Consider the following 24415-nt stretch of genomic DNA (forward strand, 5'->3'; position numbering starts at 1 on the left):
GTTATTTTTATAGTGTTTGTTATTTGTTTACGCTTTTTAAAATTCCATTATCAACGTATCCAACCTACTTTCTGTTGTAGGGGCACGGGTGGCCCAGACGTCTGAGGCGCCGCAATTCGTTGTGCAGAGTTGCGTCCCTTGGGTACGCCAGAAACCTATGACTGTGGGTTCGAATCCCGGTCCGCCCCGATTATGTTTCTAGGTTTATCAGCACCATACCCGTGCTCGTGGGTTTCACCGAAGTGGTAAACGTCTGAGACCTGCATCACTTCGGGCTTTCCTCCCACATTAAGCTGACACGCCGTGGTGTAACTGAAATACTATAAAAAACGGCGTTAAACTCAACTCACTCACTCACTTTTTGTTGTAGGTACCGATCAGACGCCTAAACATGATGTGAGTAAAACTTGAACATTATTCCAACAGAGAAAAATGACAACCGGCTTCCTGTAACACATACCTCTGTAAAAACTTGATATTATTTGCGACACCACAATGCGTCACGCGTGTGTGCTGCTACTGGTTACGTCCCTTTACCTAGCACGTGACTGCGTTCACGGCGGGAAATACAAATGGATGCCGTATGACCATTACGACGAACTGGATGCCAAGTTCATCTCAGTGCAGGCCCATAACTGCAAGTCCAAGTCAAAAGACGCCTTGTACTTCCGGGACGATGCTGTGTCGCAGCTGCCGAAATACAACCAGCTTCTAACCCAGGCTTGGTATGTCAACAGGACCGCTCTCATCCACCTCCACAACATGGCGCTCAACAGAGCATTCTTCTTCAGCTACATCCTACAGAAGATGAACGACACGACCAACTTCCACATCATGCCAAACTGGTTATATATGTACATGTCGGTGACGGCGGACGTCAACGCCAACCCATATGGTCTCAACGGCAGCGCCATCTACTTCGACACCAACTGCTCCTACCCGAACTGGTACACGACCGTCAATTTCAACAACACCTTGCCACGTTTCGCGCCCAAAGCATGGAGATGGGACGACTATAGGGATCAGGATAATTATCTCCGAGAAGCGACCCGACGGACTGTCATGGTTTCGGACATCGGCGCTGGCCGGGGGTCGGATTATACCGACTCTGGTTTTAAGATGAATCCGTGGTATCAGAAATGGCTGCCTGACGTTGCTGGAGATATGGACTCCTTAACAAAGTTCACCTACAATGTGGGGATCAGGTATGAGGCGACATTTTACTTTCTAATCCCAAGTTTAGGATATCAATAATGAATTTTATGTGCAAGATGAATAATTGATTTCACCAAATATAATTTTGGGATATCGACAATAATAAGTGTTATTGTTTTATTGATTTAACAAATTCGGTTATAGATATAATAGTGATATCAATAGTTAAGATTTTGTTTTCACGAAATGGACGACTGATGTCTTAAAATTCCTGATAATTTTTGATAATAAATCAAATTATTGATGTATTTTTGACCAGATGACAGAAATTCATTTGTTGTTATGAATTCCGGTTGAAACTTAGATATGAATAAATACACCGCTCCTGGGGGCATGGGGTGCTTAGTCGTCAAAGGCGACACAATTTGCTGCACACCTGCAACACTTCGGGCTTTCCTCCCACATGAAGCTGACACGTCATGATATAACTCGAATACTGTTACAGTACAAAACAGTGTTAACCCAACAAAATAACCGCTCCTTCTAATCAGGTACTCCAATAAGGCAGTTTCATTCGATCCGTGTACATCCGGGGCAAAATAGGCCTTCAGGAACCCACGCTTGTCGTAAAAGGCGACAATGCTTGTCGTAAGAGCATCAGGTGGTCAGGCTCGCTGACTTGGTTGATGCATGTCATCGTATCCAAATTGCGTGTATCGTTGATCATGATGTCAATCACTGGATTGTCTGGTCCAGACTTGATTATTTACAGGTACTCTAATGGCACAGATACCTTCACCGACTATAACCACTCCCCCTAATCAGGTACTCCAATAGGACAGGAAGCTTTACTCACTATAACCACTCCCCCTAATCATGGTACTCCAATAGGACAGACAGCTTTACTCACTATAGCCACTCCTCTTAATCAGGTACTCCAATGGGACAGGAAGCTTTACTCTCTATAACCACTCCCCCTAATCAGGTAATGCAATAGGAAAGGAAACTTCACTCACTATAACCACTTCTCTTAAGCAAGTACTCCAATAGGACAGACAGCTTCACTCACTATAACCACTCCTCCTAATCAGGTACTCCAATAGGACAGGAAGCTTTACTCTCTATAACCACTCCCCCTAATCAGGTACTCCAATAGGACAGGAAGCTTTACTCACTATAACCACTCCTCTTAATCAGGTACTCCAATAGGACAGGAAGCTTCACTCACTATAACCACTCCCCCTTATCAGGTACTCCAATAGGACAGGAGGCTTCACTCACTATAACCCCCCCCCCCCCCCCCCCCCCCTAATCATGGTACTCCAATAGGACAGACAGCTTCACTCACTATAACCACTCCTCTTATCAGGTATTCCAATGGGACAGGCAGTTTCACTCACAAGGAGTTCCTGGCTAGCAGCTTTTTTGGCCCCTCATCCCCAAGCCAGAACGAGAAGGATGAGCGGATGCTGCCCGTCGTGTGGACCAAGCCCTACTATGACTGCGGACGAGCCAACAAGTGGGTTCTGAGCGCAACCTCCCCCGTGGTGGACTATATGCCTAGATACTCCAACTGGACACATCTCCGGCGGCAGAGGTAAGCTGGTCTGATGGATCAATCATGTCATAACTTATGGATTTTCGATTCAAAATGTCAATATTTGGAAACATTTAAAATGCATTTTGGTCAAAGTCTAAGTCAAAATCAATCTGTTCATATGTGATCTATTTCCATTAACGATCGGAGTGAGTGAGTGAGTATGGTTTTACGCCACTTTTAGCAATATTCCAGCAATATCACGACGGGGGACCCCAGAAATGGGCTTCACACATTGTATCCATGTCGGGAATTGAACCATGGTCTTCGGCGTGACGAGCGAACGCTTTAACCACTAGGCTACCCGACCGCCCCTTAACGGTCGGAACATGGAGCATATAGCAGTGATTTTTCTTGTTTTATTATCGTTTAAAAATGGCACTGCATCTCAGTGGCTGCAATTTAAAGCGTTCAGTCGTTTGAGTTGAAAAAAGAAGTGAAGTTTGCACTCAAATATATAAAATATATAAAAGTACTTAGGCGAGTTGACTGAACACTTTGAACCACATTTGTTTAAGCTTAATTTTTGGAATATCAACTCAAATTCGACAGGCTATGGCTGTGGCCAATGTGTTCATAACAAGGGCCGCGATTTCGGAACACGGAAGTTGGTTTTATGAAACGTTCACTGATTAGACAATCGATATGTGCGATTGTCCACTCATATTTACGCGCAGACAAGTAGGCTTGAAATGGCAAGGCACAGAACAGATCTCACAGACGCCCTAGTAATATAACGAAAAACTCAAATTCACAATTATTTTGTCATTGTTATTTGATTGTATAAGTTGACACTGCTTGTATTTACCTATATATGTAGCCAATGAAAGAATCCCTACCGTACTATATAAAACAAATTCACATGCACTTTGCCAAATATTAACCGATTTTCATGCACGATTGCTCATTTGACAATAATTAGTATGGAGTGTAGAGTTACAGATTCCAGCTGGTTGTTACTGCTAAATATCACCATATTCTATAATGATTAATTATTATATGAAACATCCACCTTGTGTATTCATTCATCACCTGACCCGTGAAGATCCGGGGTAGAATAGGTCTTCAGCAACCTATACTTTCTGTAAATGGCGACTGTGCTTGTCATAAGAGGTGACTGTCGGGATCGGGTGGTCAGGCTCACTGACTTGGTTGATGCATGTCATCGTATCCAAATTGCGTGTATCGATGCTCATGATGTCAATCACTGGATTGTCTGTCCAGACTCGATTATTTACAGACAGCCGCCATGTAGCTGGAATATTGCCGAGTGCGGCGTTAAACAACAAACAAACAACCAACCAACAAACCAACCAATCGAACATCATCTTATCATCTTCTCAAGCCTAAAGGCAGACAGTGCCAGAGCAGGCCAGGTTCAGCAGTCATTGCACTGAAGTATAGTCACGGAAGTATATCTTACCGAGGCAAGAGAGTTAACTGACTATGAAAGTCCAGTTTCCACCCTTGCCGAACTTGGCTGGTATAATGGAGTTACATTTTGGCTGGACTAACGAGTCTATGCATAGTCCAATCAAAATCGCGCACCGAAATCGAAATTCGGTTCGTAAACTGTCGTGCAGATTTTGGTCGATTGCAGGATTTGCAAAGCATGTGCACCGCCAACTCGTTGTCAGCAGATATTTTCCAAATCTTTTCAGGTTTTTAATCAAGGTGCTCACGTGATTTGATGCATTTCGCGATGTAAGACCCGTTTTATCACAATATAGATCTTGAATATCGATCAGATCGTCCTGACTGCGCGCAACCATTTTGTGTGAAGCAAACGCAAGTGATACGAGAGGTGGAATCTGATTGGTCCATAGGAGAGGCTTAGAGGGGACATAACTGGTAATAGCCACTGGTGGCGCTACGATCGAACCCAGTAATTCCAGCCTAGTTCGACAAGGGTGGAAACTGGACTTTTAAAGTCAGTTAACTCTCTTGCCTCGGGAATAATGAAGTATAGTCCGCTTCACGTAACAGTGTGGTTTCGTTTCAGGTTTGTTGGCGTGATAACAATGGACATCGACTTCAACCAGATAGATTTCAACGCGTGTCCGGTCAGTATAGGCAATCCTGGTCCAAGCTTCCTGTCCGGAGTGTCGCGCTGCAAGACCAAGACTACAGGTGTAAGTGACCATCCATCATATTTAAGGGGGCAAGGGCGGCCCAGAGGTCACATCCGCCGCAGGTCAATCAGCAGAATTACCTCCCTTCGTTACACTCCCGTTAACATCGCTGCCGACAGTGTGGGAGCGGCCATTGCAAGGATCTTGAAATTTGCCATCTAGCCCCAAATGTAGTAGTGAGTGAGTGAGTGGGGTTTTACGCCGCTTTTAGCAATATTCTATCAATATAACGGCAGGGGACACCAGAAATGGGCTTCACACATTTTACCCATGTCGGGAATCGAACCCGAGTCTTCGGCGTGACGAGCGAACGCTTTAACCACAAGGCTACCCGACCGCCCCCTAAACTGTAGTCACTTTTATACCTTTGTTTACGTTTTTGGGAATGCCCTCATAGTGATTTTCTTTATAAACGTTTACCAGACTTCCCAGATGAATTTAACTTTTTGTTTGTTTGATCAGATTGGTTCGAGATACTTTACTGATTACATACAGTTGAAATGAAATAGAAATTTATATTGACACGCAAAGAAAATGATTTAGCTGGGTTAATTCGGCGTCACGACTGTTTTGTGTGGTTGCGAGTTCAACTCCAAGCATGATTGTAGCCACCTATCACAGTAGGGAGCTTTGACTGGTGGATACGATAGTATGGAGAGCGCCACGAACGGGCTATCGCTGTGAGGAGCTTGGACTTGCTGGTCGCGGGTCGTATACCAGATTGGCTCGCAGGCTTTTTCATCATTGCGACGTCACATCCTCCACTCCCAGACTCACTTACTCACTCTCAGCTAACGTACGAGGCCACAAACAGATTCTGGCAGGCTAACCCAATACCATCATTAGTTCTGAGGTTAGGCAACTTTGTGACCCGGGGTTAGAATCAACTTCCCGAGGCAAGGGAGTTAACTGACTTTAAAAGTCCAGTTGCCGAGCTAGTCTGGTATTATTGAGTTATTTTGGCTGTACTAACGAGTCTATGCATAGTCCCATCAAAATCGCGTCACGAAATCGAAATCCGCTTTGTAAAGTGTCGTGCAGATTTTGGTCGATTGCAGGATTTGCAAAGGAGTTGCACCGCCAACTCGGCGTCAGCAGATATTTTCCAAATCATTTCATGTTTTTAATCAAGGTGCTCACGTGATTTGATGCACTTAGCGATGTAAGACCCGTTTTATCACAACATAGATCTTGATTATTGATCAGATCGTCTTGACTGGGCGCCGCCATTTTGTTTGAAGCAAATGCAAGTGATACAGGAGATAGAATCTGATTGGTCAATAGGAGAGGCATAGAAGGGTTTTGCACTCAGCAATATTCCAGCTATATGGCGGCGGTCATTAAATAATCGAGTCTGGACCAGACAATCCAGTGATTTACATCATGAACATCGATCCAGGCAATTGGAATCGATGACATGCATCAACCAAGTCAGTGAGCCTGACCACCCGACCCCGTAAGTCGCCTTTTACGACAAGCATAGCCGTAGAAGGGACATAACTCGTAATAACAACTGGTGGCGCTACGATCGAGCCCAGAAAATCCAATCTAGTTCGGCAAGGATGAAAACTGGACTGTTATAGTCAGTTAACTCCCTTGCCTCGGGAAGATGGGTTAGAATTGGCCCCCAGCATCATCGGTTGTCGTAAGAGGCGACTGAATGAGATCGGGTAGTCGGTCTCTGTGACTTGGTTGATTGCGTGTCATCGTACCCGGGTGTTGCTCGTGACATGAGCCACTGGTTTGTCTGGCCCAGAATGAGTTATCAACAGACTGGCGCGATAGCTGGCCAAATACTGACTACTGCGTAAAACAAACAAACAAACAAACAAACAAACAAACAAACAAACAAACGAGGAGGTAATCACGGGGATCTTCTTAGCCCCGGATTCATCAAGTTAGATTCCTATGTATATATCATCTGAACCTTTCTGGGGGGCACGGGTGGCCCAGTCGTCTAAGGCGCCGCGATTCGCTGTGCAGAGTTGCGTCCCAGAAACCAGAAATCTATGATTGTGGGTTCGAATCCCGGTTCGCCCCCGATTATGTTCCTAGGTTTGTTAGCACATACCCGTGCTCGTGGGTTTCCCACATTAAGCTATCCCGCCACTACTTGCATTCTATCTTTTATGAACATTGTTGTTTGTAATTAAATGTAATTATTGTTTCAATCATTTTACTATCCACAGTGCAAGCATAAGCCGGGTTTCAAGTTCAAGCGCGGGGGTTATGTCTGCGTGTGTCGACCCGGCTACAGCTACCCGAAGTGGATAGACCCCCCTTTCCAGGGCGTCCACATCGAACAGGCCACAGAGGAAGAATATAAAACTGGCTTCCAGTGCACCTCAACTGACTGTAAGTGAATGCATCTTGTTTGGACCCGTGAAGATCCGGTTAGAATAGGTCTTCAGCAGCCCATGCTGGTACGTGGGTCCGGGTCCTTAACGTTTTCTTTATTGGTGAGACCCACGAGCACGGGTATCGTGATAACAAACACAGGAACACAATCAGTGGGAACAGGATTCGAACCTACGACCATAGCTTCCTGGCAAGGTAACTCTACAAGCCACTTGCGGCCTCTAAGACGACTGGGCCACACGTGTGCTAATAAGAGTTATATATTCCCTTTAAGGTTTCGAGGCAGAATACAACCACTAACACTAACACTATCACTAACACTAACACACGCTAACACTAACACTAACACTAACACACGCTAACACTAACACTAACACACGCTAACACTGACACTAACACACGCTAACACTAACACTAACACACGCTAACACTAACACTAACACTAACACACGCTAACACTAACACTAACACTAATACTAAACGTCAAGATTCGGGTTAGAACAGGACTTCAGCAACCCATGCTTGCCGTAAAAGCGACAATGCCTGTCATTAGAGGCGACTAACGGGATCGGGCGGTCAGACTCGCTGACTTGGTTGATGCATGTCATCGTATCCCAATTTCGTAGATCGATGCTCATAATGTCACACACTGGATTGTCTGGCCCAGTCAAACAAAGCATGTAGTCTACAAAATTCGACGACATGTGAATGATCGCATCTGGTCCAGTCAACCATAGGTGGTTACCAATTGGAATGGCACACAATAATTCTGTTCGGTTTGTCAGCACCATACCTGTGCTCGTGGGTTTCACCGAAGTGGTAAACGTCTAGGACCTGCACCACCTCGAGCTTTCCTCCCACGTTAAGCTGACACGCCGTGATATAACTGGAATAATGTCAAAAGCGGCGTTAACCATGCTCACTCACTCATTCATTATTCGGGCATCAGCTTGTCGGCTCTTACGACAAGCCCTGGACATTGTGAACCAACTCTGACACCGAATCCCCAAAGTGGTAATCGACTTCGAGCTTCCATGAGACGTTTCAATATACTAGCCACATAAAGAAACTGTGCACGGAGAAAATATATTCTGGATTGAAATACAACACAGCAAGAACAAAATGATGCAGACGCTGTAGCAGCTGAATGATCGGACCATAAGAAAATGTCAACGGGACCTGAACAACATCTGTTACGATGACGTCAGAAGATCAAAATGGAGTAGGGGGTCATACGACAAAGTCACAAAGTCAATAACGTGTATGACCACCCTGTGCGTGAATCACAGCAGTGCATCGGCGACGCATGGAGTCTACCAAATGGGCATGGAAGGCCTGGGGAATGGCCAGCCATATCCTCCTCAAATCCTGTGCCAAGTTACGGACGTTACCTGGAGGATGTGGAAGAAGACGCAGACGGCGCTCCATTTCAACCCACACATGCTCTATTGGGGAGATATCTGGAGAAACTGCAGGCCATGGCGGTAACATGACATTGTTATGGTGAAGGAAATCCATTGCGACCCTAGCCGTGTGAGGACGAGCGTTGTCCTGTTGAAATGTCAATCCCGGGCCATGACGTTGCAAGAAAGGAATGACCACAGGCCTCAGAATCTGATCTTTGTAGCCAACACCGGTGAGATTGCCCTGAACAACCACCAAAGGGGTTCGATGCCGTGCTGTTACCCCACCCAAAATCATCACAGAGCCACCTCCAAAACGATTCCTCTCCACAATACAGTTGCGTGCATAACGTTCTCCCAAACGCCGGTAGACACGTTGGCGCCCGTCACTGTGGGAAATGTTGAACCTCGATTCATCTGTAAAGACAACATTTCTCAACCATATTCGAGGTTGGCGAACATGATTTCGACACCATCTTAGACGGTTGACTCGATGACGGTGTGTCAGGGTGGGACGTATGGCAGGGCGTCGTGGTCGAATCCCGTACTGACGTAAACGATTCCTGACAGTGTTGGGATGGATACGGCGCAGTCCATGAATTGTCTGGGACGTCGTTACTGCCGTTTGGAACCTGTGTCGGAGATGTGTAACTCGAATCCATGTGTCCTGTCTTGGCGTCGTTACTCGGGGAAGTCCTGAACGTAGGTGGTCGGCAACGTCATTTGTGTTCTGATAACGCCTCACCAATGCCGATATCGTGTTACGATGGCATTGGAAATGTGTTGCCACCTGTTGTTGCCTCATTCCCGCTCGGATCATTCCAATGGCTTCTTGACGCTGTGCAGCTGTCAATCTTGGCATGATTTGCTTGTGATATGCTTGTGTCTGCGCCTTTAGAAGTTTTGAATTTTTGAATGACCACAGATCATGCTTTCCAAAGTGACAGCGAATTTTGAGTTGCACATGCTGTGTACAGCTGCACAGGATGCATGTGCAGTAACACATTGCACGTCCATAGGCCCCCATCAATGACGTCATATCGCATGGCACGTGCATGAGCGTTTGAATGTCTCCAATAATTGCTGTGTTCAAACCTATAGTTCATATATGGACGGTGTGCCCTTATATCTATATTTTATCCGTGCACAGTTTCTTAATGTGGCTAGTATATCAAATGAGTCTTAGCAATATCCAAGTAACATCAAGTAGGGGACAACCGAAATGAGCTCTAACATTGCACCCATACGGGATATCGAATCTAGGTCATGGGCGTCCCGGGAGCGCTCGGGGTAGCCTGGAGGTTGAAACGTTCGCTCGTCATACCGTTCGCTCGTCTACATGGGTACAATGTGTGATGCCCATTTTTGATGTTCACCGACGTCATATTGCTCCATACTCACTTGGGCGTCCCGAGTCAACGTTTTAACCACAAGGCTATCCCGCCATTCTTCAGTTGAATTATTTATTTCCATTCTGTTTAGAGAACCCTCGTGCTTGTGGAACCACAGGAATAATTCACGTAGCGACCCACCATTTGATATTGGGGTCACGGTGGAGGTAGAGATGGGAATATTAATTGTTAAAAATGCTGTAAAAAACACACCCCAAAAACTGGAATTTTGTATGAAGATTAGATATATTTTCAGCCTCAGCTGCAAAACCAGATCTTTTTTAAATTAAAGCTTTATATAAGACACATAGCATCAATGTTATTGTGGCAGACAATTTCTCTTTATTCACACAGTCTGAACCATAATTATATTTTTTCAGCATTTTCTGTGACAATTTACACTCCCCACCCTTCAATATTAAATGATCGGTCCCTTATGAGTTATTTTGTTTGTAGTCCGACAGGTACTACCAGTTGTTGACACGCTAGAGGGCGTGACCATCGAGGGGGGATCCAACACTCTGACCAGTGGAGGCGTGGACCTTGGCACCAGCAGTCTGACGTCACGCTTCAAGTAAATAACCAGTGCTTTTTGGACATATATGGCCAATAGGATAAAGGGAGTGAGTGAGTGAGTAGGGTTTAGCGCCGCTATGAACAGTATCGTAGTTATTTCAAGGCGTTGATGGCGTTACTATTTTGATGAAACCCACGAGCATCGTTTTCTGGCATGCCTAAGGGACACAACTCTACAAAGCACTTTAGTAGACGAGGCCCCCATGCCCAAGACAAAATGGGAACGATTCCGTTCACTGTGAATTCTCCCAGGTACCAACCATTTTATCAACGATTGTATCTGGTCGTTTAAAACTAACAAGCAAGAACACATTTTGTCAGCAATTCAATGTGGAATCGAACGCACAGTGTGAGGTTTCAAATGTTAAATTTATGGCGGTTAGATCTACAGGTAACCTAGCTCTACATTGAAAACACAGTATGTTTATCTCCAATCTACCCGGACTAAATAAAACGCGAACTCTTTGGTGCCAGCAAATATACTGAGTGAAGCGGCATGGGTTGAGTCTTTGAGTGGGTTGTCGAATGTAAGCTGTAGATATAACATTTGAAACCTGACGCTGCGCGGTTACATCTACAGGTAACCTAGCTCTACATTGAAAACACAGTATTTTCATCTCCTAATACAAACCTTCGTGTATCACATATCTATACACATTCTATATTTTTTCAGATCACGCCGTCTACGATCAATTAATGAATCTTACGAGGAGGAAATATTGGTGAAATCTGAGCAAGAGGAGGCCGCCAGTAACGACAACAGCAACATAGACTACGGCTACTACAACATCCCGAACATCTACCCTCAACCCGAGCACCTCACTATAAAAAAGCTGACACCAAAACACGTCATGAAAATCCGAAAAGGACTTCAAAATGGCCACCGGAAGTATATAAGTAAACACACGATGCGGGAGTTAAGGGAATACTGGCGTGACAAGTATAACGTCACAAAAACGAGAAGAAAGAGGTCTACATCATTTAACCCTAAAGCTTTTGATAGGATGATGAGCGTCTTTCGACACAAGGAAAGCGTAACTGCTGAAAATTGTCACACAAAGGAACCCTCCTTGCTACAAATGGCGGGTGATGTTGGGTACGGGGTGAACAAGCAGTTTGAGATGGAGGCAAGGACTGCATTGCGACTTGCTCACTTCATCAGCAATTACCTCCAAAATAATGATCCTAATGAAAACTTTGGCAATCTGCGAGGTGGCGGACGGCTACATGTTGAACACCTCTTCGGAGAAGTCATCGCCAATGTTATGTCCAATTTCAAAATCCGTTCCAGTGGGGTGTTCTTTGACCGGAATCAGTTTGTGAATCAGGACGATTCAGTGAGAGAGTTCTTCGGACCCCTGGCTTTTAAGAAAGAAGGGAGTTTCTATTCCGTGGACACAGCAGGTCTGCCGAAGCACTACGTCGATGAAGACTGGTACCGGGAGCAGAAGGGGAGGTGGGGGACGAACACCGAGGGGCTGAAGACCTACAAGATGCGATCCCTTGTGAGATCCGATCCCGCGGGGACCAGTACAGTCAGACACGAGTACTTTCCTCTGAGATACAAGGCCCCAGCCTATACTGACGGCACATGGGGCAGGCCTACATTCAAATGTGATGGCAGGGTGGACGAGTGGGTTATGACCTATGTGGTGCCGTTCTTTGGGTTCGACCAGCTAAGGAGGAAACTTTTGTTCAAGTGAGTGTTGATGTTACTTTATGACAGGAAACCGCCTCGGTGGTGTAGTTGCGATTCTGCCCGTAGAACGAGCGGTGGTTCGATCCGCTGGCCGCGTCATACCAAAAGACGTTAAAAGATGGTATTTGTTGTCAGCCTGCCTGGCGCTCGACTTTTAGGGAATAAGAAAGGACTGGTCGGTTCGGAGTCAGTATACTGTCTGCGAGGGTATCCATGTTAAAATGTGGCTTGATATTTTTAGTGGGCTTGCACAAGACTAGTACAAGCAGCCACGCACACACACACACACACACTCACACTCACTCACTCTCTCTCTCTCTCTCTCTCTCTCTCTCTCTCTCTCTCACACACACACACATGGGACTTCGCTATATAAGTGAAATAATCTTGAACGTCATGTAGCTGGAATATTGCTGAGTGCGGCGTTAAACAACAAACCAACTGATACTATAATAGCAACAGAAACATACTGGTTTCGATATGAAAAGAATACTACCTTATGTTACAATAAGTGAGTGAGTGAGTGAGTTTGGTTTTACGCCGCTTTTAGCAATATTCCAGCAATATCACGGCGGGGGACACCAGAAATGGGCTTCACACATGGTACCCATGTCGGGAATCGAACGCGGGTCTTCGGCGTGACGAGCGAACGCTTTAACCACTAGGCTACCCGACAGCCCCTACAATAAGATAATACATAAACATGGTATCGTAGATCCATATGATTTCAAAACAAATATTATTGATCATGTTCTTTTAACATGCTTCGAATTTGCCTTACATCAATCTGTTTAACCTTAACATTAACGTATATATATATATATATATATATATATATATATATATATATATATATATATATAGTTAGATAGGTAGGTACTTGTAGGTGGGTGGGTGGGTGGGTGGGTAGGTAGGTAGGTGGTCCGGGTAGGTAGGTAGGTAGGTGGTCTGGGTAGGTAGGTAGGTAGGTAGGTAGGTAAGTAGGTTGGTGGTCTGGGTAGGTAGGTAGGTAGGTAGGTGGTCTGGGCAGGTAGGTAGGTGGTCTGGGTAGGTAGGTAGGTAGATAGGTGGTCTGGGTAGGTAGGTAGGTAGGTAGGTAGGTGGTCTGGGTAGGTAGGTAGGTAGGTCATGTGCTGAAGTTATGTGCATCGGCAAAATAAAGGCAGGAGAGGTTTATTGTATTGTATTTCAAAGAGCCCTGTCAGACTCATACAGACTCAAGTTAGAGCAAGCCATGAATCCCATTTTTTATATTCATAAGGAAATTACGTGAATAAATTTACAATTTCAGATCGGTGGCGACAACAAGTCGTTATACAATTTTTTTTGCAAAAATGATCATTAAAACATCTGTATAGTTCTTTAAGTCATGCGCTGGATTCACGCAGTGTGACTTCAGCTCAACTCAGTAGGCATATTTAAACTTCAAACCGGCTAAACCTGCAAACTCCCACGTATTTCCCTACCCATAACGAATTGGGCTGATTCACCTGGCCATGGTGTTTTGTAATCATGTAGATATATAATGGAAAATTATATATATTAAATATGAAAATATAGAATACATCTAGTGTATGATTCAGATGATATCACACTCATTTTGTTTCAAATTTCACCAACAAGCCAGAGAAAATGCCTTTGAAAGTTCTCCTCTCAAAAACGATACCGGTCAACTCACAATTATGTCCTCACCCATAACATATTTGTGCGCGAATATCGAATTGGGCTGATTCAGCTGGCAATAAAGTAGTGTAATGATGTAGATATCTAATAAATAATACAAATAATATATACATTTAACATGTAAATATAGAATATTTTTTGGAATACTTATAGTGTATGATTCATATGAGATAACTGTCACCTCAAATTTCACAAACTAACCAGAGAAAATGCTTTTGCAAGAATTACATACCACTGAGTCATCTGACCGAAAATTGCCTTTTCCTCCACATCGGGTATTTGAGAAGAATTGTGATAGATGTAACGTCTAAGTAGAAAATATACGCGTTATGTCCATGCAAGTACAATGAACATAAAGAAATAAATAGGGAGGCGAAATGAAAAAAATACTTTCAGTTATTTAGGGATCGACCATGTGATTTACTTGGTGGGGAGAGAGGCCGGGGATTATATTGAAAAAAGTAAATTGTCCCCAAAGATTCTTGAAGAAAAGAATAATGCTTCGGGCTGTTGAAAAAGCAAATTGCCTGCCATAACAATTACATTGTTGCAAGGTGTCCTTTGAAAGAAATCCAGGCTCACAGTTTTAATAAAAAGATATCTGGTTTTGTAGCTGTTGCTGAAACTATATCTAATCTCAATACATAATCCCAGTCACTCAATCCAACTTCATGTTCGTGTTTACTTGCATTTACATTGGGGTGAGTGAGTGCGTTGGGTTTAACGCCGCTTTTAACGGTATTACAGTTACATCGCGGCGCGTCAGCTTAATGTGGTAAGAAAGCCCAAAGTGATGCAGGTCCACTTTGGTCAATCTAATTAAAATCATATCTAAGTTCTAGCTGCCGCTAATCAAAGATCTGAGGACATCCTATTACTGGTCACGTCAGAACGACCTTACGCGAACTTTGACCGACCACTGAAATGACTAACAAAAAGTCGACATCAGCCAATTAGAAAGCAGCTTTCTCGAGCTTTACGGCACCCTGCGACCTGGCGACTTCCATTTCAGACTACGCTTGAAAAATATCTGGACACAGTTCTCGATTAAGAATTTGAAAATTGAACAAACGAACATTCCGGAATGTCTAATATATGGTTGAGATTGTATGGCAGTGCTTCCCACGTACTGTGCAACGCCTCTTTCGTTCAATGTTTCTCCCATGGAAGCGAGAGATAGACGATAATTTTGACGGAATCAGTCGTACGGGCCGTAACTGTCGTTCGGAATACCCCGTGTTAACGTTTTCGAGGTTGCATGATTAGAAAACACAATCCGACTGCCACTTTCATGATCTGGTAAGCGACGCTTTGATTGGTCGGATGAAAGGTCGTACTGACGTGACCTGTAATGGGATGTCTTCAGATCTTTGTTTAGCGATAGCGAGAACTAAGATCGGATTTTAATGAGATTGGACTTTGATGAAACGTGAAGATCCGGGGTAGAATAGGTCTTCAGCAACCCATGCGTGCCGTAAAAGGCGATTCTGCTTGTCGTAAGAGGCGACTAACGGGATCGAGTGGGTGTTCAGGCTCCCGTAATAGGATGTCCTCAGATCTTTGTTTAGCGGCAGCGAGAACTTAGATGTGATTTTAATTAGATTGAGTATGGACAGTGATGTGAATGAGTACATTTCTGCTACATTTCCAACCATTCCCAATCTAGGCACACATGTAATATAACCAAACAATTTGGAAAACTTGGAAATGTGTGTATTTACATTAATACCAACATTATTCCAAACGTCAGGATTTTTTTCGTGCCGTTTGGGAGATCGAGACTGGTTTAACGCCGCTTTGAGAAGCATTTCAGGTTTATCACGGAGTGTGAGCTTCATGTGGGAGGAAAGTCCGAAGTGATGCAGGTTTAGCGTTTAATACTTTCAATTGCAATTTAGTGTCGAATCTGGGATTTCAAACAACGATCTGGCCCACAAAAAGCAGAAAACTCTGGATGGCGAATTAAATACCTGGGTCACCCGTGACCCTCTGTCTAGAATGTATAGATTTCAGTTTAATTTATAAGTGTATTTATTAGTGCACGTCTTGAGTTTAGTACATCAACTGTTGACGTAAAAAAAGGCATACAGTGTCACCTTGTGCTAGGTCCGTCGAGACTGTGTTTGCTTAATCGTGAGTAGCCGGTAATAGATAGCAAAAGTGCAGTGAAAAGCACAGAAGCAACACTTGTTTAGAATTTGGATATCAAGTGATCCGTGCTTACACCATTGGCAACACTAATGGCTGCTTTGAACATGATTGTGGACAGTGAAGGCCACTGCCCCAACAATGTTTCTAGGTTTGTCAGCACCATACCCGTGCTCGTGGGTTTCACCAGAGTGGTAAACGTGTGAGACCTGCATCACTTCGGGCTTTCCTCCCACATTAAGCTGACACGCCGTACTATAACTGGAATACAACGTGGAGTTAACACCCAATTCAATCGGTATTTGTTGTACGTATAATCAAGTTGTGCTGCGAAATCTCCGTAGCCCAAGCAAAACCTTTTTAATGATAAATAATTCATATTGACAAGGGACACAGCGGTCTTGTCATGTCTTCTGCATGTACCAGTACAAGTGTATACTCGTTCTTAATTCCAGGGGTGTTGTAACCGTGGATGTCCCCCTTAGCCTCCTGGAGATCAACCAGTGCCCTCAAAACTTCTATGTCGCGAACGCCTTTAAGAATACAGCCAAGTGCGACCAGCTGTCTACCAAGGTAAGGGCAAGTTACTCTTCCTGGCACAACAGTTGGGAAGAGGCGCATCTTGGATGACATGTGATCCAACTTCTGTACTACTACTACTACTACTACTACTACTACTACTACTACTACTACTACTACTACTACCACTACTACTACTACTGTTGCTACTACTACTACTACTATTACGACTACTACTACTACTACTACTTAAACTACTACTACTACCACTGTTAATTCTATTACTACTACTACAACAACAACTACTACTACTGTTTTACTACTATAACGACTACTACTACTATTACTACTACTACTGCTGCTACTACTGCTACAACTACTACTACGATCAACACTTCTTCTGCTGCTACTACTACTACTACTACTACTACGACTACTACTACTACTACTACTACCGCTACTAGTACTACGACTATGACTACTGCTACTACTTAAACTACTACTACTACTACATCTACTACTACTACTACTTCTACTACTACTACCACTCTTAATTCTATTACTACTACTACTACAACAACAATTACTACTACTGTTTTACTACTATCACGACTACTACTACTGCTGCTACTACTACTGCTACTACTACGATCAACACTACTACTGCTGATGCTACTACTACTACTACTACTACTACGACTATTACTACTACTACCGCTACTATTACTACGACTACAACTATGACTACTGTTACTACTACTATTAGGACTACAATTATGACTATCACTACTCAAACTACTACTGCTGCTACTACTACTACTACTACTACTACTACTACAACTACTACTACGATTAACACTACTACTGCTGCTGCTACTACTACTATTACGACTACAACAATGACTATTGCTACTACTACTACTGCTATTACGACTACAACTATGACTATTACTACTCAAACTACTACTACTACAACTTCTACCACTGATGCTATTATTACTACAACTACTTGTGCAACTACCTTGACTACTACTGATACGACTACGACTACTACTACTGCAACTACTGCTGCTGTTGCTAATACTTCTTGTACTACTACTACTACTACTACTACTACTACAACTACTGATACTACCGATACTACTACTACCACCAATGTTATGACCACTACTACTTTTGATAAATGACCCGTGTTGACTGTCAGTTAACTGTTAAGGTGGGCGTGGTTTGTCTGGGTACTGACAACCTGTCTGAATGCTCCGTGCTGTTGTTTCCACCCAGTGCGGCCCCCTGGCTGGCTTCAAGTTCCTGCGTGGCTCCTATCGCTGCACGTGCAGGGAGGGCTTTGAGTACGGTCACATGGATGGCAAGTTCTGGATAGAGGGATCGCTTCTCGAGCTGGAGTGGGAAAAGAAAATCCGAGGCCTTTTCAGCAGGTAAGTCAATTCAGTGGGTCGAGTTTATATCCAGCCTCTGAAACGCGGTTTGGTTGGTTTGGTTTGGTTTGTTGCTTAACGCCGTACTCAGCAATATTCCAGCTATATGACGACGGTCTGTACATAATCGAGTCTGGACCAGACAATCCAGGGATTGACAACATGGGCATCGATCCACGCAATTGGGATCGATGACAGTCATCAAGCAAGTCAGCGAGCCTGACCACCCGATCCCGTTAGTCGCCTCTTCGACAAGCATAGTCGCCTGAAACACGGGAAAACACTATATGTTTGGAAACTTGGCAGTAAGTGAACTATTTGATATCAGAAACGTTAGTGTGTTTTATCAGTTCTTTTCATACTACGAATCTGGAATTGCCGTAGTATTTTATCAAATACTTGGTACTGCATCTCTGACGCATTTGAGGCCACATTGGGTGATTCTGAGAAGCCATTCTGAATTTTGAAAAACAGTAAAAAATGAGGAATATTAATTTCATATGAGTAATTAACCGTTGGCAAATTGAGAAAACCCCGGTAAGAATGTAGGTCCAAGCAATCTATGAATGTCGTAAGAGGCGTCTCTCTGGACCGGGGGATCAGGCTCCGTGACGTAGTTGATTGGTGTCATCGTATCCACATTGCAATTCGCTGTGCAGAGTTGCGTCCCTTGCGCACGCCAGAAACCTATGATTGTGGGTTCGAATCCCGGTTCGCCCCAATTATGTTTCTAGGTTTGTCAGCACCATACCCGTGCTCGTGGGTTTCACCGAAGTGGTAAATGTCTGAGACCCGTGGCTTTCCTCCCACATTAAGCTGACACGCCGCGATATAACCGGACCAATGTTAAAAGCGGCGTTAAACCTAACTCGCTCACTCACATTGCGAGGGTCAATGTTTATGTTAATCACTGGATTGTCTGGTCAAGACTCGATTATTTACACACAGTCATCATATAACTTAAATATACCCGAATTCTGCGTTAAACAACAAACAAACAAAAATGCTATTTACATGCAGTACTTGTAATGTAAAATAATATGTGAAAGTCAAAAGTAATAGAAGCGCCTAAATGTGTCTCCCCGTCTTCGAAGACGGTGACGATCATATCGATATAGTACATTTAGATAACGATACGAGAGGGGGAGATACACAGATTGTGGTGCTGATATTATCCACATGCTATCACAAATTTTGGTTTCTTTAACAGATTTGACGCCTTAAGATGTCGGATATCCTCATCATGTGTGTCCTCGTACAGTGGTCTTCTCCTGGGGCTCAGTGCAGTTATCTCCTTTATATGGACTAAAACCGACTGTTTGCTTTCCTAGACGCATGGCGCTCTAATACTCTATCAAGTGGCAGCAAGGAATGATACAAGTTCAATATGAAATAACACTTTTCCCCAAGTAAAGCTGGTTGGAAAACGCCTCATCAAATGATATGAATTCAGGACAGTTTCATAACACGTTGGGCAATCGTTATCAGCTTGAACCACAGGACCTCCACAGTATCTCAACAATTAGATCTCTGTTCGAGTCCAAATGGCCAAAGTGGGAACATTTAAAACAATTAGATCACGAACGGTGCCTAAAAACAGTCAAAGACTGAATAACATATCGCATTTAATAACATGTTATTGTATATATTATTATTTTTTAATTTGTTTATGATAGTTTGCAAGACGTTTGCTCAGTGCTATGTTTAGCGTCGCCTTGATATGTATTGTCAGGCGGTGCGAAGAGATATTGCCGTATTCAAGCATGATAAAACCAGATATTCATCTAACATCAAAATAATTTCTTGCATACTTATCCAAATGTGCCATTATGGAAGAATTTGTGTTGTATTTATATATAGTTTTATGATTTCATCGTGTCAATGAGCTACAATGATGTTCAGTGTTTTAAACAATGACATCAACTCGTCCTATTTAAATCCGACATCCAAGGACATCAAAGTAACCTAACACTTCGCTAGTACACGTGACGTCATACGTAGCGGGGAAAATATTATGGAACATGATAAGAAATGACTACATTAAAAATCAATAACAAAAAATTAACATTAACATCACGTCGGGGGTCAGAGTATCGGGGTGTCTTCTCAGTAGGGGGCGACAAGTCGATAGTACAGGTTTTATACAAGTTTGGTTTATACGGGTAGGTATTTACAAAGGGTGTTGATGCCCTGAACCACCTCGCCTAACCTTTGGTAGGCGAAGGGTTCAGACTTTCCTCTCTTCGTCTTACTTACTTACCTAGTTATATGACCCGTGAAGATCCGGGGTAGAATAGGTCTTCAGCAACCCATACTTGCCGTAAAAGGCGACTATGTTTGTCGTAAAAGGCGTCTAACGGCATCGGGTGGTCAGGCTCGCTGACTTGGTTAATACATGTCATCGATCCCAATTGCGTGGATCGATGCTCATGATGTCAATCACTGGATTGTCTGGTCCAGACTCGATTATTTTACAGACCGCCGTCATATAGCTGGAATATTGCTGAGTGCGGCGTTAAACAACAAACAACCAAACTTACTTGGAGATAATAATAATTATATTGGAGATTTTACGTGCGCTTTCCGACTTCAAGCGTATGTCGCACACGGGCCCGCCGGGCCATTTAATGTGTTTCCGAAAGGGAGTGAGTGAGTATGGTTTTACGCCGCTTTTAGCAATATTCCAGCAATATCACGACGGGGGACACCAGAAATGGGCTTCACACATTGCACCCATGTCGGGAATCGAACCCGGGCCTTCGGCGTGACGAGCGAACGCTTTAACCACTAGGCTACCCGACCGCTCCTGTTTCCAAAAGGGGGAAAAGGAAGTGGTGTGCAACCCAGGAGGGGGGCTTTAGGGGTTGCTTTTATAGTAATTTTGAGATTTTGAGATTTGGAATGAATACCAAGAGTGGGTAGGGGGCGAACTAAGGGAGCTGTGTGTGCTCTCTACGTCTCTGGACCAAGGCTTATATAGCCAAGGTCACCTGCCAAGGCTTACATCATAAATACAAACAACAGTATTTAATGAAAAGTGACATAGTTACCCAGCTCGTTCAGGATGGCTGACAGTAAATGTACAATACAATGGTGATGAGGATTAAAAATGTGGATGGATATATTAAAAATAATTGCAATTATGATTCTTGACAAATTGTCGTAACTGCGTTAGGGTGTAAATTGGGCCCTACTACAGTTAAACGTATTGTCGTTCATGTCGTCGTGGTCAGTTAGGCCACGACTTTGCAGCTCGCCATGCCAGCATAGGGTTATAACACTATCATAGTCATAGCTACATGATAATAAGGGGCGGTCGGGTAGCCTAGTGGTTAAAGCGTTCGCTCGTCACGCCGAACACCCGGGTTCGAATCCCGACATGGGTACAATGTGTGAAGCCCATTTCTGGTGTCCCCCCGCCGTGATATTGCTGGAATATTGCTAAAAGCGGCGTAAAACCAAAACTAACTCACTCACTCACTCACTCACTATGTGGTAATTAGTCTTTGGAATTAAACGTTCATCAGACAAAGGTTGTCCAGAGTCGGACACTGTGACAATGACAAAAAACATGGCCTTTGGACTCAAAATATGTCAAATACATAGTATTGTATGTTGTATGTGATTTACCACACTACAAAAGGTTAGTTATCTGTGAGAATAGTTTCGTGAAAGGGTACCTGGTTTCTTTGATGTTTGACAGCAGGTGTTACCATCATTGATTTTAATGGTATTTTATCTTGCATTTGTACTTACTATAGTATATGACCCGTGAAGATCCGGGTTAGGATTGGTCTTCAGCAACTCATGCTTGTCGTAAAAGGCGACAAACGGGATCGGGTGGTCAGGGTGATGCTTGTCATCGTATCCCAATTGCGTGGATCGATGCTCATGATGTCAATCACTCAATTGTCTGGTCCAGACTTGACTAATTACAGATCGCCGTCATATAGCGGAACTATCGCCGAGTGTGGCGTGAAACGACAAACAAACACACATTATACGAATGTTACATACAGGATGTTACCTGTGGTATCTTTTTTGTTACGGTTCTTGTTCAGTGGAGGGACACGATATTCATTGACATACAGGATGTTACTGTGACATTTATTTGTTATGATATTCTTTAATATCTTGTTTGTTACTTACAGCAGACTCTGCGCCATCATAGTTAGAAACAATCCAATGCATTTTTGTTTGTTTTTGAAACCCATAACAGCATCCACGTGTTACATAACTACAATCTCTGTTTACATTCCAAGGATGCGCTCCGAGCGAAGATGGAATAGAAATGCAAATCATATTGTTAGATCATTGCATGACAGATTGTAATTGATAGCTGATAACAATGAGTGAGTGAGTGAGTGAGTTGGGTTTAACAGTATTCCAGTTATATCACGGCGTGTGAGCTTAATGTGGGAGGAAAGCCCGAAGTGACGCAGGTCTCAGACATTTACCACTTATGTGAAACCCACGAGCACGGGTATGGTGCTGACAAACCTAGAAACATAATCGGGGCGGACCGGGATTCGAACCAACAATCATAGGTTTCTGGCGTGCCAAGGGATCTTGTGCCAAGGGATCTTTTGAAGGGGGGGGGGGGGGGGGGGGGGGGGGGGGGGCAATATATTCATATAAAATCATGCGATGGGTAACATTTTGGATAGAAAAATATTAACCGGAGAGCTAAGTTTGGAGTCTTTGTGAGAATGACCCATCAAAGTCGTTGAGAGATTTAGTTTTTAATGGTTCCAGATGAGGAGATCATGCGACACAGAATCTTTTTATTATTTCTATATTATATCATGGTAGCCGAAACTGGCTTTCACGTGAGATATCGCCTACAATAAAAAATGCATCACAACGTTTTCCAGATCAAATAACATCTCAACAGCTGGTTAGCTATACAGTTAACAATCAAGGCATTGGTTATTGGTGTTTACAAACTTAAAAAAAGTTCAAAGTATGATTTTGGGTAACAAATAGAATTTCTCCCTTGTGACTTTTGATATCAGATGCATCAACGCTCGGTAAACCTCGGAGGTCTAAACTTTTATCGACCGGTGTCGATGTATATTACACGAACCGAATGTTCCCTCGATTGTAAACCTTTTTGGGAGTAGACGCTTTGGCGCTCAGAAACGAGCATAATCAGCAACATTTACAGCGCGACTTTCATCATTCATTCGGAACCGTCCTTTTCCTGATCGTTGTCGGGATACAGAAACGAGGAGGTTTTTCCGAATGCTTCCCTCGTGCGTACAGTTAATGTATAAGCTATGCTGATTGGCTGATTTGAAAGTTTATTTGATGTGGCTTTCTATTTTATTGATTTTAATGAGAATGATTTACAATACATGTCTTAGTATTTTTCAAAATTCTTTCTTTCAGTATTAGAAGGATTATGGCCTAGGGAACCATTTGTATTCCCACATATTTATTCGTTTGTGGATTGTGTATTTATGTTTTCGTGATATGAGAACATTAGAGAGGAAAACCCTTAGTCTGTATATTTCTGTGAGAGCGTTAGAATTTAAGATGCTTTATCATGATAATAAATAAAAAATCTGATTCTTGAAAAGTCATTCTGCGACAATGCAGTACAGAGTAGTAGCGAATAGAATTCCATATATTTTAAGACTTCACTGTACACCAGGGCCGTTCAAAGATACTGTAAATATGCTGTTAATACAGCACCGTCATATGATGGAATACTGTTACCAACTCAGGCACTCATTGCACTTGGTAATGCAACCTTATATGTATACGCGCATAGTGTCTGTAACTGCTTATTTTAACAACTGGGATCACTTGCACAGAGCTATCTTAGCGCTACGACTATTGTAAGCCTATGTTAAAGTATGAGAGTTACAATCATCATAGCGCTGAGATCGCTTTGTGCAAGTTGGCCCATGTTATTTGTGATAATTACTTGCTTCCGAGAGTATCTACTCTATATATCCTTGACATTATGTCTTTAAGATTTATGCAGATCGAATGCTGTGGTTCAGCTAATTAATGTTTATCTAATGCTTTAAAGAAAAGTATAACGATTACGTGTCAGTGTTACAATATTCTCCGTTCAAGAGAGAGTGTTGTTCGTTGTGTATTCATTGTAAGCGAGTTTATAGTTCCAAGTTGCGACTCAATGCAATAAACACATATACCCTCTGTTTTGTTTCTTAATCCAGAGACCCGTGAAGATCCGGGGTAGAATAGGTCTTCAGCAATCCATGCTTGCTGTTAAAGGCGACTGACTATGCTTGTCGTAAGATGCAACTGACGGGATCGGGTGGTCAGGCTCGCTGACTTGGTTGA

The 24415-nt window shown here is 43.3% G+C and overlaps 1 protein-coding gene across 1 annotated transcript; it reads left to right on the top strand.

The window, feature by feature from the left end:
• The first annotated feature begins 492 nt into the window (after positions 1 to 492).
• On the top strand, positions 493 to 20779 carry LOC139454071 (uncharacterized). The gene is made up of 9 exons (XM_071235569.1): positions 493 to 1205; positions 2525 to 2752; positions 4755 to 4884; positions 7074 to 7239; positions 10493 to 10610; positions 11286 to 12311; positions 16598 to 16715; positions 17943 to 18097; positions 19308 to 20779. Exons 1-9 carry the CDS (start codon positions 496 to 498, stop codon positions 19426 to 19428), a joined length of 2772 nt encoding a protein of 923 aa, XP_071091670.1. The 5' UTR covers positions 493 to 495; the 3' UTR covers positions 19429 to 20779.
• The last annotated feature ends 3636 nt before the right edge of the window (positions 20780 to 24415 follow it).

The sequence above is a fragment of the Haliotis cracherodii genome, unplaced genomic scaffold (genome assembly GCF_022045235.1).
Source record: "Haliotis cracherodii isolate W230 unplaced genomic scaffold, xgHalCrac1.p SCAF_10, whole genome shotgun sequence".
Lineage (NCBI taxonomy): Eukaryota > Metazoa > Mollusca > Gastropoda > Lepetellida > Haliotidae > Haliotis > Haliotis cracherodii.